The 16,475-nt window shown below is 47.1% G+C and overlaps 3 protein-coding genes across 10 annotated transcripts in view; 2 read left to right on the forward strand and 1 right to left on the reverse strand.

Moving 5' to 3' along the window:
• ASPSCR1 (ASPSCR1 tether for SLC2A4, UBX domain containing) overlaps window positions 1-218 on the forward strand; it is a 40,119-nt gene extending 39,901 nt beyond the window's left edge. For all 4 annotated transcript variants that reach the window (XM_040081504.2, XM_040081501.2, XM_040081502.2 and 1 more), the window contains one exon: window positions 60-218. Coding sequence is in view for 1 of the 4 variants with exons in the window: in XM_040081502.2 (XP_039937436.2) it covers window positions 60-73 (14 nt within the window). In the remaining 3 variants the exon portion in view is untranslated. The remainder of the gene's footprint in view (window positions 1-59) is intronic.
• LRRC45 (leucine rich repeat containing 45) lies at window positions 152-16,325 on the forward strand. Of its 5 annotated transcripts, none has more exons than XM_040081497.1 (17): window positions 152-284; window positions 5,820-5,881; window positions 6,789-6,859; window positions 7,179-7,357; window positions 8,040-8,168; window positions 8,750-8,862; window positions 9,399-9,457; window positions 9,573-9,650; window positions 10,604-10,739; window positions 11,039-11,116; window positions 11,289-11,400; window positions 11,570-11,640; window positions 12,528-12,620; window positions 13,209-13,301; window positions 14,157-14,330; window positions 14,425-14,572; window positions 14,942-16,325. In XM_040081497.1, the coding sequence occupies exons 3-17, from the start codon at window positions 6,807-6,809 to the stop codon at window positions 15,136-15,138; spliced, it is 1,713 nt and encodes a 570-aa protein (XP_039937431.1). In that variant the 5' UTR covers window positions 152-284; window positions 5,820-5,881; window positions 6,789-6,806; the 3' UTR covers window positions 15,139-16,325. The 5 variants fall into 5 exon arrangements, with proteins under 5 accessions (XP_039937431.1, XP_039937433.1, XP_039937430.1 ...); XM_040081496.1 differs by lacking the exon at window positions 152-284 and adding an exon at window positions 5,017-5,242; XM_058422917.1 differs by lacking the exon at window positions 152-284 and adding an exon at window positions 5,017-5,242 and having other exon boundaries at window positions 14,160-14,330.
• Window positions 3,553-4,938, reverse strand: CENPX (centromere protein X). The gene is made up of 5 exons (XM_040081526.2): window positions 4,866-4,938; window positions 4,734-4,785; window positions 4,610-4,663; window positions 4,245-4,333; window positions 3,553-4,109 (listed from the first exon to the last, which is right to left on the reverse strand). The coding sequence occupies exons 1-5, from the start codon at window positions 4,890-4,892 to the stop codon at window positions 4,095-4,097; spliced, it is 237 nt and encodes a 78-aa protein (XP_039937460.1). The 5' UTR covers window positions 4,893-4,938; the 3' UTR covers window positions 3,553-4,094.
• Window positions 16,326-16,475: the final 150 nt, after the last annotated feature.

A 16,475-nucleotide genomic window follows, 5' to 3' on the forward strand; every position in this document is an offset into this window, starting at 1 on the left:
GAGAAATTAGTAAGTGATAATTACATGTTAAGTGTTTTAATGCTATGTTTGTTTTGTAGGTGGAAAGAGATGAAGCATCCTGGGCTGCTGGACCACTGTGCAGCTGTCAGCTGTGCCCTTTTCTCCACGAATTTACTAAGAATCTGTAAAATGTGTTGTGGCCCTGGAGAGATCTAATCTGTATGAACATTTGTTATAAAAAGAGAATGGCTATTTGAGATACCAGTTGCACCTGGTGAAGGAGTGGAGAGCCTGTTTGTGGTCTTTGTGACTACAGAAGCAAGGTTAGAGGTTAAATTTAAGGTTTCTTGCATGCAAATAATAAGAACAGAGAATTAAGGGGGGCATGATTCCTATATCCTTTCTGCAAAGGACTTAGTTTCTATCCATATTTTTAAATTTAAATCCTCTCAGTTCCACCTTCATAGATCATTTAAGTCTGGCTACCTTTATTCTAGCAGCAAGGTAAGATCTGATTCAGGCTTTACCTATAATTGTTAAGTGGTGGCTAGAACAAGACTTCTCTCTGCCTCCTAGTGATTAGGGTTAGTGCTGCTGATAATTCTGGACATAGATGGCTGGGAAATTAATGAAGAGGAAGCACTTAAGTTACTTAAAGAAGTTCGGATCAGTGAACTTTCCTGGGCTGCTACACTCGTATTGTGTTGAGGTGCCAGAATCTTGTTAACAAGCAACACAGGTGTCTGTTCATGGAATGCCTGTTGAGCTTGTTTCTGCCCTAAGCTCTATTTTCTAAGTTGTATTTTTACTGTGTATAATTACCATCAGTAATTTGTTACAGCAAGGAGATAAACATCCAGTTAAAGGGTATTTTCAAATGACAGTTGATTGGGGGCCTGAGTATTCCCAGAGCAGGGTAGCTGTGTTCTGCGCCGCAGTTAGTGTACAGGGAAAAGGCCCAGTCCAGATTTTTGTCTCCTGCAGCTGTCGTGGGGGGATGAATATTGATTAGAATTGCCCTTACATTGGAGATGAACTCTGTAGTGCCATGGCAGTCATGGTGCAGGGTTTTATTTGAAGTCTTTTCCATGGATCAGTGATCCATGGAGAGCTGGGGTTCCATGGTACAGTAACACCATGTTTCCCATTTTCCTTGTTTCCTCCCTGCACTGTATGCACAATTTGTAGATGTAATAAAGCAGAGTGGCCACGGGGGCCCTTATGATCGGTCCCTTTGATAGCTTCTTGTCCTGGCACTTGGTGTGTTCACAGGAAACTGCTCTCTTTTCAAAAGGCTTGTCATGCCTTGTTCCTTTCCTCCCATTTTTCTTCAACAAAGCAAAACGGAGCTTTGTACCATCTGAATGAACTTTAGAGTGGCTACAAAGGGCACCCTGGGTTCCTGGCACTTGTCATTGTCTCCCTGGCTGGCCAACATTTCCCTTCAGGTCTAATTACTTCCAAATGCTCACAGATGCTTTGAAGAAACTCGGAGGGAGGGGGAGGCATGAAAGAAAGGTGGAAAAGGAAGGAGATTCAAAGCGGGAGTGCAGAATGCTTTAGCAAGAAAGGTGATTGATTTCTGCTATGACACCCAAGAGTAAACAAGGAACGTGTGTGGCCACTGGCAGTGGCAATGTGAGAGCATTGTGTACAGCTCCTGTACTAAATCCTCCTTGTGGAAAGCAAGCCCTTCTGCCACTTGATAGGCTATAAAAGACATACCACAGCAAACGAAAAAAACAGTCAAATAATGTTTAAAGTTTATTGCTGTTTAGTGGATGAAGTGTGGGCTGAGCCTACGCTGCTCAGTCAATAGGACTGTTGGTATCTTGGTTCAGGTGCTGTATCAGGCTTATTCATGTCACACAAATCAGACGTAGACGGTAGCTAGAGCTGCCTTGCAGAATTTATACAAGATATACTGTGGGGAAACCAGGACCCATTGCTAATAATAGGTGGTGAAATACTTGTGCTGGTGTTTTTGGTTTCCAGGATTAGAATATGCAGAAGCAGTGTGGTTGAGAGGAAGTTGCAGTGTGCCTTCAGCTGTGCCAGTCCTTATTTTTTGAAGAGTACAGGTGACATCAGATAATACAGTCTTCTTAACTGATTTGCTTAGCTGTTTAATTACGTCAGTTTTTGTAAAGGGTTAGCACCATAAGTATCCCCTGCAAGTACCTGACATGGGACAACAAGTTTAGGGACACAAGCAGCAATATCAGTATTCCTGGGGCAGTTTCATGGGTTAAGTGTAGGGGCTTTGCATTGCTGACTGTGTTCCCTCAGGCAGTTCTGCCCATGCTTGTCCCCTGTGTAACTCAGCCATGCATCAAACCCTGTTTAACCACAAGAATGAAAAATTGCTACCTTCAATAGCTAGACAAGAGGTCTTATTCCCCTTCCCTATACAAAGAGTTACTTTTAGCTGCTGCTGCTATTCAATTGCTGCTTTACTGTGGACGTCCACATCAGCAGTTCTCTTCTCTGTGTGTCAGAGAATTTGAGCCCTTTTTTTGGGACTGCTGTTTCAGTAGGAGGCAGAGTGGAGGCAGAGATGAGGATCTGAAATCTGAAAAAGGCAAGGAAGTAGGAGTGAATTAATTAAGGGGGACAGGACACCCCCACATTTAAAATGGTGGGCTGTTAATTAAGGTACTTGCTACAAGGATTCCTACTCTGCCAAAGAACAGTACCTGCAGATACCTGATGAACTGGTTTTGTTTCAGTATTACTTCTGCTATAGTAGCTGAACTCATCCATCCCCAGGGTTTTAGGGCATTCAAAGGTAGTATCACTTGCTTTTTCTTTTTTTTTTGCTATTGCCTTTTTTTTACCAATGGTTGTGGGGCTGAAGGCTGACCTAAGTCAGTTCCTTCATTGTGTTGTACAGCTGAACAGTTGTCTTGGCTGCGAAGCTGCAGTGCTGCGGGCTGGAGACTGCTTAAGCTGGTACTCTCACCAGAATGTGTAGTAAAACTGCAGTTTTTGTGAGCTTTCCAAGTGGTTGGTGTCTTGAGGGATGACCCTGATAGCTCCTAGCTCAAAGTGCACAGTGACCTCCTAAGCCTCTGCCTGTCAGAGCGGTTCCCGAGGAAAAGACTGCTCACTATTGCTGACCTTCCAGCGAGCCAGCGGCAGGAGCGCGCACCCCGGAGCACACAGCGCCGTGCAGGCAGCCATGCATTTCCCAGCAGAGCCAGCTGGGTTGTGTGGGTCCTGCCCACATGTGTAAGGTTTCTTATTTCACAGTGGCCCCCCCGCTGCCAGAGGGGCCAGGCTGTCCCGTGATGTGGGATTCTCACACATGCTGTTTGTTATTTCGTCCTTTTTTCCTCTCGTCCTACAACGATTTAGGGAAGAGGGTGGGTGAGGGGGAAACTGCAAGTCTTTGAAGCAGCTTGACTTTTGATGATGAATTGCAGCAAAGAGCCTACACAAGGAAGGGAGACTTGTTCTTAACTTACTGATGTTTCTTTGTGAGAACAAATTTATAGCCGAGGGGGAGCAGCCTCTGAGGGGAATATTAAATGCTTAAAAGGTTTCAAGCATTCTTTGATGTCACAGCCCTGGAGAAATACTGAAAGGTAGTGAGCGACAGACACTGTTTATTTATAAAATAAAGATCAGTTACCTGCTCTTGGCAAGAGCCTGTGACTAAGCTCCCATTAATGACCTATTCATTAGAAAGGCTTGGAGCTGCACCTGGAGTTGCTGTTACAGCGGCCTGCTTGAAGCAGTGAGAACCTGAAGGTTGGATGGTATTTCCAGCCTTTAAGTCTTTCTACGCATCTCGGTGAAGCAGCACCTCTTTCTCACGTTAGCTAACAAAGTAACAGCATCTCACCATGTTGTGAAATACAGGCCTCTGTTACAGGAGTAAGGCAGCAAGATGAAAACCAGTTATGCACTCAGCTGAACAAAATAAGCCTGTGGCAGCCTCTTCTCAAAAACAGTATCTGGCAGCATCGTTGCTTTGGGCTGTGTTATGCTTGGTAAGGGAGAGAGGGAACAAAAGCAAAATGGCAGAGGAAGAAAAAGTTGAGACAGTTTGTCCCAGAGTGTCGCTGAGGCTGAGACACGTGTAAGGCCAGGACTGTCTGCTGACAGGTGACATGTGCTTCAGGAGGCCTCTAGAAATCCAGAAGCTGTAAGGAAAGAGCAGTAAGCAAGTGAGGACAGAGGCTAGGTTCTCAAAACAGCTCCCAAAAGGATGAGGATTAGGCTGTTTCAGCTCATATCCTTATCCTGCTCCCCTGCAGTTTGGGCCCACAGTTACATACCAGCTGTGGTAACACTTTCTCCAGCTGCTCAGTATCCACCTTCTTCAGGTCCTCTGCCTGAGCCTGCCGAGCTGCCCGTGCTGCGGCTTCTGCAGACCAAGTGAAAAAAAGGAAGGGCAGTGAGAGGGGTCTGGGAGCTGTCACCTGGGCTGTCTCGTCCGGGGCACCGGGCTGGTGTTCTGGGAGGGAGGGAGGTGGCCCAGCGCCTCGGAGGAGTCCGGGAGGCTCGGTCGGGACTCCAGCCGCGCAGGAGGCAGCAGAGCTGAAGCAGGACGGGAGGAGTTGAAGATTGCCCAGGGGCTCGGGGAGGAGTCGGGAGCCCATCGCGCTCTAAGGCTGGGGAGGGGGCGGCCCCGCGCGCTCACCTCGGACAAAGACCTTCAGCATCTCGGCCATCAGCAGCTGCGCGTCAGCGTTAACTGCAACGACAAGGCGGTTAGGGAAGGCTCGACCCAAACCGCCCGGACCCGCCCGCCGCCGCCTCGGTACCTCGGGTCCTCCCGTCCCGGAAATGGAGGCGGAGAAGCCGATCCACGGTGTCCTGCGCGGAGAGAGGAACGGATGAGCGGGGCCGGGGCCGGGGCCGCGCCCGCCGCTGCCCCGCGCCGGAGGCGGCCGCACCTTCCTGAAGCCGGCCCGCTCCTCCATGTCCCGCGCGCTGCCGGGCCCGCCTCCCGGGGGCGCGCGGCGGGCGGGAACGCGCGCGGCCAGGCAGCGGTTCCGGGAGAACGCGCGCGGCCAGGGAGCGGTTCCGGGGGGAAGGGGCGCGGCCATGGAGCAGTTCGGGCACGACTACGCGCGGCTTTGCGCGGCCGCGGGCGCTGCCCCGCAGGAGGCCGTGCTGCGGCGCCTGCGGGAGCCCGACGGGGCGCGGGGCCGCCTGGACCTGGCGGCGCAGAGCCTCTCGCTGCAGACGTGCAGCGCGCTGGGCCGGCTGCTGCCCGGCGCCGCGCCCTTGGCCGCGCTGGCGCTCGGCGACTGCGGCTTGAGCGAGGAAGGTGCGCGCGAGGCCTGCGGCGGCTGCCCGAGGCGGGGCCGCCCTCGCCGCCCCTCAGGCCGGGCCGGCGGGCCCGCTCTTCCTCCGGCGGCGGGCGAGGCGAGGCGCGGCGGTGGGGCGGGAGGTCGCTCGTACTTTAGGCCGGCGAAGGTGCCTGGTCTGTGACCGTGCTGGTGGTCACGCACCCCTCGGTTCTCCCCCAGGCGGCGAGGGCAGCTCTGCTTTTGTTGGCCGTGGACAGACGGGACGGTCGGGCTGGTTGCAGTGGCCGGCAGTGAGGAGGCTCCGCGGGCAGCATATTCGTGTCCGCAGAGCCTGTCTAGACGAGGGCTTTTTTCGGAGCTGAGTCAGGTAGATGCACAGTCTGACATGTAGTTCTCTGCCTGGGCATGTTTTTAAGACTATATAAACAGTCTCCTGCCCTTAAAACTCAGGCTCACGCTTTCTAGCAGCATTGCCAGTTTACCGTCTCCTGAACTGGCTGTTTAACAGGGTGATACACTGGGATGATATGCTCCCGGTTTAGGCAGAGGGTTTTGCATATGGAATAAGCAACTTTTTTTTTTTTCCCTGCTCAGGTGTAAGACTTTTGTTGCATGGTCTTTGCTCCAACACCACGGTCAAATCTTTGGATCTGAAGGTGAGTCTGTTCGAATAGAATTAAGGGTGTTCTATGATGGAGAAGGAAAAAGGAACACAGGCTTAATCAGAAATAGAACTGGACAGTCCTGGTGCAGGATTGTTTAACAAGATGCATACTTCTGCATGGTTTTTGTCCTCAAGTGACTCATGCCTTGACTCTTTAACACCATGTCACAATTTTCTGAAGTTACTTTGTAGATTATCTATTTTTATTCATTTAGTCTATTTTGATTGGAAGTTATTGTTATACACCTTTTGTCAGTTGCTGCTTGGGCAGATGAGGCATATGTAGGTTTTTTGGGGGGATTTCTGTATTGATCAGTGAGTTACTAGCCGTTCTACTTGTGTCTCTGTCTTTTGACTAACCTGGGCTTTGAGCTAAGCACCTACCTTCAGATGTGATTGTCTCTCTACTGGGAGTGACTTTCTGTATTCCACTGGCATACAGCTGTTCCCTTGAATTTATAGTCACAAGCAGCATCAGTCACAAACTGCATCATAATTTTCTTTCTCCTTTGTGGTACTGTTAACAGAGCCCTTGTTAATGAAGTGTGGTAAAATAGTTATGCTTATCTGTTGCCATTTTCTATCTCATTGTGGTCCATGCTATTTTGCATTATGCTTTTATGCTATACATTGCTGTTATGCTGATCCTGTGCTGTTTTGTGATTTTTGCAAGCTCTCAGTCATGATGGCCTCATGAGAGCAGTGGTGCATATGGATCCACTGTTCCTCTAAGGTTTTTCATTTTGTGGAAGGCTGACTGATATGTAAAACAAATGTTGATTTGACCAACTTTGCCCAGCTGAAATTGGTATTACAGCTGGGATGCATCTGGTGGTGTTTGTGGTCTAGGTGGACTGAGATAGGCTTAGCCTACTGATCACTTGGGGCTTCTGTTTCAGGGAAATAACCTGCGAAGCATGGGAGCTGAGGCTTTGGGAAAACTTCTTAGGCAGAACAAATCCATCAGGAGGTAAAAAAATGTATCTGCCTCTCTTTGTGCTATTTCTGACAGATGGAGCACAACATTTGAAAAGGGATGAGGGTGTCTTTTGTTGGAGTAGGAATAATGCCAAGTGGTGCAACTTCTTGTGAGGGGTGGGGCAGGCAAAGGATGAAAATTGGAGGTGCTCTTTTGGAGGATGCTGGGCCCTGACAGCATCCTGCTCTCTGCAACCGAGTCTACTCACAGAGCTGGGTGTTTGACCGGGTGTACTGTGATCCATGTATCATTCAAGTTCACGTAGCTGTCTATTTACTCCACAAACATCAATCCTGTCTGCTTTCCATAGCTTAACCTTAGAATGGAACAGCCTCGGCATGTGGGAGGAGGGCTTCTCCTTTTTCTGCCAAGGACTGAGAGCAAACAACTTTCTTCAGCGTCTGGATCTGCGCAATAACCAGATTAACCATCAAGGGGCTGAGGAGCTGGCCATGGCACTGACACAAAATACCAGCCTTAAGGAGCTGGGTAAGAGTTCTTTGCCCACATATACATATATGCATGCAAACACACAAGTATCTTCAGGTTTCTTGCCTCAGTTTCTTCCGCCTGGTCAGTGTCATTCTCAATTTGTGTCAATCTGGGGTGCTTTACTGGTTTTGTGCAGGGATAGGTCACAATCCTGTGGCCTTTGGAGACTGGGAACTGAAATTGGAATCTCTGGAACCAAACCTGCAGATGAAGAATTGTGTATTTGGAGCAGAACAGTCTTTAGCAGAAGAGGAAATGTTTTCATTCCTATTTGTGGTTGCTGTTAGCCTGCCTCATGACAGACTCTTAATTCACACTTGTTTTGTCCTTATATGGAGTTTTGCTGGAATTTCCTTCAGGAGAATGTGGCTTTTGTTGCCGATTCTCTCTCATCCACAGATTCTGTCTGTGGAAGGAAGGCTCATGAGAGCCAAATGTGAGACGCAGACTTGTGTAGAATTTCAGTTGTTGCAGCTTCCTGCAGTTTACGAAAGATTTAGCCTTGCCTTTCCTGCTTTGTCACTTTCTCTCGCTGTGATTCATCTTGAAAGGAGTCACCTGTTTTTGTGCTAAGACCATCTAGGATTAGTTAACCATGCTTGTAGATACGGGTTCTCTTGAGCCCTGGGTTTTTCAGCAGATATGTGACTACCTTGGTGAAAATTTGCTTTCTGTGCAGATTTGCGATGGAATAACATTGGGCTTCTGGGTGGCCGAGCTTTGCTGAACTGCTTGCACAGGAACAAGACCCTGAAGAGGCTTGAGCTGGCAGGGAACAATGTTCCTGGTGACATCCTGAAAGCTGTGGGTAAGTATGATGTGCCGACAGTCATGAATCACTTAACTCCTTTCCCAGTTCAGCACTTGGGGGCACTTACTGCTCCAGAAGAGAGCTAATCCTCTTTCCCTCCCTTTCTCAATAGCATTTCCACAGCGCCCTATGTCTCCTCCTCTTGTCCTTTAGTGAGGGCTAGTCAAGTTGGAAATGTCACTTTCACCAGCAAAAGCAAAAAAAAAATTTGGATTGAGTTATTAGAGATTGCCGTGCCATGTGAATGTGGGAGAACTTGAGACTTTTGCTCATAATTTGCCTCTGATGAGCCAAGTTTTGATGTGGCTTACGCAGCACATGCTGTGTCATTATCCTGCCCACAGCAGAGTTGAACAGCTTTCCTGAGGCTGGCGTGTTGGTTACCCTACACATACTGCTCTCTTTGATCCCATCCCACCTTGTGATGTAAGGTGGGACTTTCTTTACATGGGCCAGCCTGAGAGGGAAACTGTCCTTCTGATGGCCAGTGGTTGTCCTGAGTGCTGTCTCTCCCAGCAATGCTTGGTATTCTGTTGCTTTAGAAACTTGTGCACATTCTCCTGCTCTCTCTGCATCAGAACAAGCCCTGGATCACAACCAGGACCGTGAGGTTATCCTGAGTGAGGCCCAGAACAAAGTGAACATCCTCAGCAAGGAGATTTTGAGTCTGAAGGATGAGAAGAACAAGCAGGTCAGCAGATGTTTGCAGTTCAAATGCGGTAGCTGGAATCCTTTGCTTCCCCTTGAGGTGCCCACAGAGCACGCAGTGACAGTATTATTGTACACCTGAAGTTGCACGTGCATTTTTATGGGCAGGCACACAGCACAGTTTAGTACACTGAGTCCGTCTTCTGAGCTAAGTTGCCTAGGGATCAAGTGACAGTATGACACTGTGAATATGGACACATCCCTGCTGAGCATATTCACTCTGGATTCTGGAGGAGTTTTGGTTATTTGTGCTTTTGTTTCTTCTTTTGCAATTGGTTTGATATTTTCTGAGTGGTGTAAACCTAGAGATCTGTTTTTCCATCTGATACCTCAGGATGCAGAGTCCCTGTAGCTGATGGCCTTATTCAGATGTGCTAATGAAACAATCAAACTTCCAGTTTGCTTCCAGTAGAGTGGCTTGACATGTCTTCAGCTGTTGCTGGGAAGAGAAGGATGAGAAATGTAAAGGTTTGTAGCTGATGCAGTTCATTTTCTCACTGAATTTTGCCTTGCTCACAGTTCATGGATTTTGTGGACACTATAGACAAGCAGAAAGAAGAAAGAGCCAGGAGTGAGAAGTGAGTTAGATTTCTAAATGTTTTCTCCTCTTTGATGGCACAATTGAGCACTCTCTATTTCCTGACAGAAGTTACCCACTTTTTTTTTTTTTCTTTTTTTTCCTACCAAATGCAGAATGTCTGCATCACGAGTCAGCCAGCTGCAGGAAGCATTGGATGAGCAGTACTCCATTATGAGTTCACTGAAAACCAAGTATGGAGAAGGAAAACCTTTGTCTTCCCACTGTTTGTGCTGTATAAGCAGAGCTTCTAAGTAGGGGGATAATCTTGTAGGGTAGCTGGATTACTGTTTTGGTTAGCTCTGCAATAATATCTAGAAATTACAGTCAGATCAAGTCTTTGAGTTTGCCACACTAGATACTTGGGCCGCTTTTAAGTAAAATTACAGTGCGTCGGTGTAAGAGCAAGGGAATTACAGAAGGTGGGAAGATAGAAGGATTGTGCAGATGGGATTGGGGCATGTTCCTTGCATGGTTTATAGCCTGGCAGGAATTGCTACCTGCTTCCCCTGGCAGCTGACAGTGTTCTCTGGGAACTGCTGCAGGTATGGAAGAGCTTGGCTTGGGAAAGTAAGGAAGAGGAACAAAAGAAGTGTTCCTGAGCAAAAGAAAAACCAAAAGAAGTGTTAGGTTATGCAGAGCTGTATGCACGTGGCCATGGTTTGACTTCGAACACTGCTGAGCCTGCTTAGTTTAGTTCTGCCATATAAATGCAGTATAATTTTGCCATGCAGTGATGTGGACATGTCCCTCTTGAGTAGAACAAGCAAATTGCTTCTGCTACCCACGTTTAAAATCCCATCTCTAATTTTAAACAATTTGCGGTGGTATAAAATAGCCAGCGTTGTTCTGTGGAAGCAGGCAAATCCTGGATGGGTCTGGGCAGGGAAAATGGCTCCGGGAAGACAACACAGGGCAAATGCAATGGGCACCAGAACACTGGGCCCTGAGAAGTCCCAGGTCACTGCAGATGCTGCTGCGTAGAAAGGTCAGTGATGTCCTTTTCCCAAAAGCAAAAAATGCCTCATTTAGGTAGCATGATTTCATCTACCGCAAGATGGACATTAGCACCTTGGACCAGGTGGCATAGAGAGCTTACTGCAATGTCTGCCTTGGAAAACACTCCACAAAGTGCTTTTCTTTATAGGCTACAGATGACTGAAGCTGCCCTGGCTCTGTCTGAGCAGAAGGTGCACAGCTTGGGAGAACTGCTGAATGCCATGAAACAGGAGCAAAATTGTGTGGCTGAGTGCCACTTCAGGGAGCTCCAGCAACAAAAGCAGGTGAGCTTGGGTAAGTCCTAGTTACATTTGAGACCAGGGCTGTAGGTCTTAACTGTTACGTGTAGATTTGGGGGATGCTGGATGCAATAGGGAAGCATGATTTTTACCACTAATGGTTTAACTAAAGCCACCATGACAAAAATTCTTGTGTAAATTAGATAGATAGTTGCCAGGTATGAAGAAGAGCCCTGGTGTTTATGGTGCGGATTGTATTTCGCTGGGTGTGATGTTGCTTGGCATAGGTTGGTAGTCCAAGAATTAGAGGGAGTACGGGTTTTTAATTTTGATTCTGTTTGCAGGAAGGTGCTGATCGGGAAAGCAGGCTTTTGCGTGACTTGTCTGCTGCCGGTGAGAAAAACCTGCTGCTGAGAAACCAGGTAGAAATCAAGTCCAAGTCTGAGAAGTGGCACTTGAACATGTATAACATCTGCTCCATATATATGGTCTCTACTTTGATCCTTGATTTGGTGTCTCTTAATTGTCCTGTACAGCCAACTTTCTCTGCTAATAGGAAAAAAAACCATTTGTGGTGGTAATTTTCTTATCTAGGTGGATGAGTTGGAGAGGAAGTGCAAAGTTCAGCAGGATCAGCTGTTCCAGGTAAAACAAGACTTGACCAACACAACAGCAGAGCTGAAGCTGCGGGCTGCGGAGGCTGAAGGTGAGTGGAGGAGTAGAAACTGCTCGTGGACACCTGTGGTTGGGATCATTGTTCCTGAGTCAACAGCACAGGCAGCCAAGGAGAAAGGGTTGGCAGAGTGTTAAAAAGTATGAATACAGCTGTGTGGCAGGAATGCCAGAATTGTGATATGCCTGCTTTTAATCTGCAGAACATCTAGAAATGGAGAAGAGAAGATTTAAACAGAGCCTTGAAGATATGGAATCCCTTCGGATAAAAGAGGTATGGACGGGGTTTCTGCAGCATCCTGGTTAGTCTTTCTTTAGTCCTGACATACATCACCGTTGAAGATCATTGTTTGCTGTCATGTGCTCTTAAAAAAGTTAAAAAGTTAGTGGGCTCAGATTTATTGTGAGAATAGTGGGCCATTTCTTCAAGCAAAGCCTGACTGAAGAGATCACAAGACTTTCTACCAGCTAGTAAGGTTTTCTAGCTTTCAAGAGTATGGGCCAGAGTGGTGTGTGATGCTACAAGAGAGGCTGGGAGGGTGGCCTTTGTGTTGGTCTGTGTGCAGAGGTAATTACAAATAAGGAATATTTTCCTACTTCTGAAACAAATACATTTTAATGTTTTAATTACTTATACACAAGGAGTGCTTTAACGGGGCTCAGCACGCTAGTTCCTTCTCTGATAGATACAATCCCCCTTGAAACAGGAGTGTGGACAGGCCAACCAACTACGACCAATTCTCTTTGCAGTGTCTACTGAGGTTTGAAGTCTCTCCAAAATAAAATTATATTAATAGAGTTCTCTGAGGATATTAAAATCTTTTGAGAAAAGACACAGGCGCCAGGAAGACTTTATCAACATTACAACTATAAAATTCTTCTGTTGTGTTTTGTACCACTTGACAATGAGAGCTTGGACTGTATCTTCCTTGTGTCCTGGGAAGGATATCTGTCTAAAAATTCCCAGTTTCTAGAGGGTAGATGCTATCTGTATTACAGTTTCCTAGTAGAGTTCTGGGGGAGATAAGAATTTTTCTTTGCTGGTAGGTGGGTCAGTGAGAGGATGCTTCGCTATCATGACCAGTAGTCCTGCTGGTTGCTATGCCTGGAGATGGGAATGGTTTTCTGTCACTTGCTTAAATGGTTTCTACTGCTTTCCAGGTTGGTCGTATGACACAGCACATGGAGGCCAGTGAACGTTCCATGCAGAACAGGATCCAGAGTCTGGAGGCCATCAGGATATCTCTGGAGGAGGTGATAAAAAGTGCTCTAGGCACATTTGAATACTCATATAGCAGTGCACAGAGAAAGCTGCCAGGAAAGCTTTGTGGAGTTTGCCACTGCAGACCTTTGTAAAGATTGTCATGTGCTGTAAGGAGGAACAGAAAACAGCAGTACACCAGCTAAAATTATTTTTACTGCTTTGTACTAAGCAAGAAGATTCCAAGGAGGAACTTGTAAATTCAGATTGGACAAATATAGGGATTCCATTGAGCATGGTTAGAGTCTTACTAAGATTTGACTTCACAGGTTTCTCATGTTTTCACAAATAGTGTAGCATGTTTATCCATATCTACTTCCCCAGCTACATCCAGCACTGCTCCTTCCTGTTCCCTTGTTTTGGAAAGCTTTAACCAATACTTGCTCTCGTATAACTGAAATTCACATTGAATTTAGACAACAGTCTTGAAGTTAGGAAAGGTTTGTCATCTTTGTTTACTTTTGTTGCCCTTGAGTGATAACGTATTACTGCCTGTGACTGGAAGCTGCTAGTGTTTTCTGGTCAATGTTGCAGCAGTACAGCTTCTCTGTCTGGAATTATTTTCCATGTTTTTGTGGCAGGAGCTGAGTCAGGTCAAAGCAGCTGCACTAACTGAGCGAGGACAGGCGGAGGAGGAGTTAATAAAAGTTCGGAGTCAAGCACGCTTGGAGCAGGTAAGGACAAGACCTGTCTGTGGGCCTGCCCCTGTGGGAAGGAAGTAGTTTGGCTATCTAGTCTATGTTGTAGTCTTGGGGAGCTGCTAAGTAACTCCTCTCTGGGTTTCAGTGACCCACAAATGGTGTGATTGCTGAGTAAGGAGCCCTGAAAAGTCTAATTTGAATTGTCTTCAGTAGTAACAGAACTGATGTGGATATTGTCATGGCAGATTTAAGTTGCCAACATCTGAAGCCAATGGCCAAATGTTGATCCTTCTTTTTAATGGCAGCTTTCATGGGATGCTCCTGTTTCTCTGAACTCTGAGAAATTTCTTCAGCTGGCTATTGCTGATAGATAAAGTCACTGTAGTATTGAACTCTGTGAAAATGGCAGTGAAGGTAATATCCTGTGAAAGAGTAAATATACAAAAACTATTAGAATATTTACTTACTTGTAACATCACAAAAGAAAATGCTTCACTGAGTTACAGACGTGCAAATCTGATGTGTGAGACCCAGCAGTTGCTTAGCTGCACGCAGTGGTGCTGCCACTTGAGGTACGGAGAACCGTTTGAGATATGGAGGAAGTGAAGGTAGAGCTTTCGTTGTAAACACTGGTGGTGGCGTCGGTGCATCTGCCAAGGACCTGTCTGTGTTTCTCAGCTGAGTGCTTCAGTCTCTGTCAGTGTCCTCCCTGGCAAGAGGAAGCAGCTTGGAGTCACTCCTGAGTGCAAGGAGCAGGGCTGTCTCCTGTGCTTGTCAGTGCCAGTTGACTCAGTAAAGGGTTCATTGTATTAGGAACAAAGAGGAGAGAATCTCTTCACAGGAATGAAGTGGGACTGTTTAATTTTAGTTTTCCTTTGTGTCTTTCAGCAGCAACAACTAGAACACCTAGAAGAGAAGCTGCGGCTGATGACTGAGTCAAGGGATGAAGCTCAGAACTGCTCCCTTAAGCAAAAAGAAATGGTTGCTGAGGCCCAGGCCAAAGCCAAACAGTTGAGCCTGTATGCTGATGGACTCAAGAGGAGGCTGGATGAACTTCAGCAGGTAGTTTGGACTGGAGTAGAGATAGTCACCACAGGGTCAGAACTTCAGTTGCTGAAGTTGTTTGGTTGTTCATGGATTTGTCTTTTTGTGTCAGGACCTGGACAGTAAGGAAGAGGAGAAAATAACAGAGCTAAATAAGGTGAAAGTGGAATTACAGGAGCAGATTGGGCACCTGGAGGCTGAACGCACAGTCCAGGATGGGCTGAGGGAGAAGATTGCAGCTCTGGAAAGACAGCTGAAAGGTGATGGATGCTTTCATGCTTCTCGAATGGTAACGCTGAGTTACCCTGCATTGGGCCTGGAACTAACCTGTGCTTCCTGCCTGTGTGTACACCTGTGAGTTGTACTCTCCATCCACGTGCACGTACAGGGATTTCTGTTCTCATTCTATAGAGACCAAGACTCAGATGACCACTCAAAGCTGCACAGCAAGCAGAACGTTCAGATTTCCTGCGCAGTGAAGTGTGCATGCAGTCTGTGCGAAATCTCTCATGTTGTCTTATGCAGCTCCTCTTGTGTGTTTGTTGACCATACTACTTCCATTGCCTTTGGCCTTTTCTTATTTATTCTAGGGTTATCTTGAGTTCTTTACTAATGCTGCTTTTTCACAGCCCTATCCAGTAATCACCGTGAAGCACTGCTGGACAAGGAGGGTGAGATCTCTCTGCTGCTGGAGAAGCTGAGGATGAAGGAGGCTGAGATCTCCAGGATGAGGGAAGAGGAGGCCCAGCGAGCAAGTTTCTTGCAGAATGCCATCATGGCATATGTGCAGGGATCTCCCTTGGGAACCTACAGTTCTAGGAAGTGAGAACATGGCTTAATGGATCTAAATACCTGCTGTCAGGGAAAGTGAGCAACTCAGGTACAACTCCTTCCTAAATGGGACAGTTTTATCAGAGTGGGGTGACACAACAGCTTGTAAACAGACAAATACTCTTGCTGTTCAGCAATCTCCTGACGGCATAAAGGAGAGGAGGAAACAACCGTCCAGGCTTGTGGGTCTGAGTCCGTGATGTAGAGCCCCCTCCCCTGCACTGCCATAGTCTATTGGTACAGGGGGTTACTGGGGGAGTTTGTATGTTCCACAGCAGGGTCCTGCTGCAGCATTTGTTTGGATGCCAGGACTGTTCACAGAGAAATGTAAGAAAAAATGACAGGAGTGTTTACAGTTCCCTGTGGGCTGGAGCAATTTGCCTTGCTAATGAGATCCTAAAACTGCTGGAAACACCAGATATTACCCACCTGTGCTTTTTTACACAGTGTTTACAGACAGAAGCAGAGTCTGATGGGGCCCTCTCTGGCCTGTTCACACTCCCTGCTGAGACTCTGGCTGTATTGGTGGGCAGCAGATACACGTTCAGAATAGACAGAAGCAGCTGTACCGAGGGGCTTTGGGTGCCGTGATGTCGATGTCCTGGTGGGACAGCTGGGCTTTGACAGTGGTTCTGGTTCTACTACAATGAGTGGCAGGGAAAGGGTGAGTGGGTGATTGGCTGTCAACATCTGTGCTTCTTCACTGTGAAGTGCAGCCCTTAGCTGGAGATGTTGGGGCCAGTATTGCTACAGGATTTAGTTTAACTATGGCAAATGGCAATACTGTTCTCCTTGCTTCTCAGGCTCCTAGAACTGAGTGCTGTGGCCTTAACCTGGAGAGGTGCAATGCTTCTGGTGTGACACCGGGAAGTTGCTTTTCAGAGCAAAAAGGGGAGAAGGTAGTTCCTCTCCTGACAGCACAGGTCCTTGCATGACCTGGAGAAGGGGAAGGGTTACAAGAGTCTGAATAGGAGAAAGCAGGAGCTATTGTCAGGTCAGCCGTATTGAGCCTTGAGTTAGTTCTTCTGTGAGTCTGGGGTGAGAACCTATGTTAAATTAAGTACATCATTTAAAAGACACCTGGAAAGTGAAAGTTTCTGTGTGGACTGGTTGCTTTGTGTTCATGATTTTTTATGTTGGGTTTTGCTCTTCTTAATAAAGAACTTTTGCATTTTGCCATTATCTGGACAGTGGCAAATTGGATTTTTGGCTGTGGAGGGTGGGGCCTTCTGCTGTGTTGCTCTCCTGAAGACCCTGTCAGCCTGTCCTGGAGCTAAAAGGCTATTACAGGTGGATAGGATGGGGATGGTTTTGCTTCTGGCCTGAGATAAA

Source organism: Hirundo rustica, chromosome 18 (assembly GCF_015227805.2).
Source record: "Hirundo rustica isolate bHirRus1 chromosome 18, bHirRus1.pri.v3, whole genome shotgun sequence".
NCBI lineage: Eukaryota > Metazoa > Chordata > Aves > Passeriformes > Hirundinidae > Hirundo > Hirundo rustica.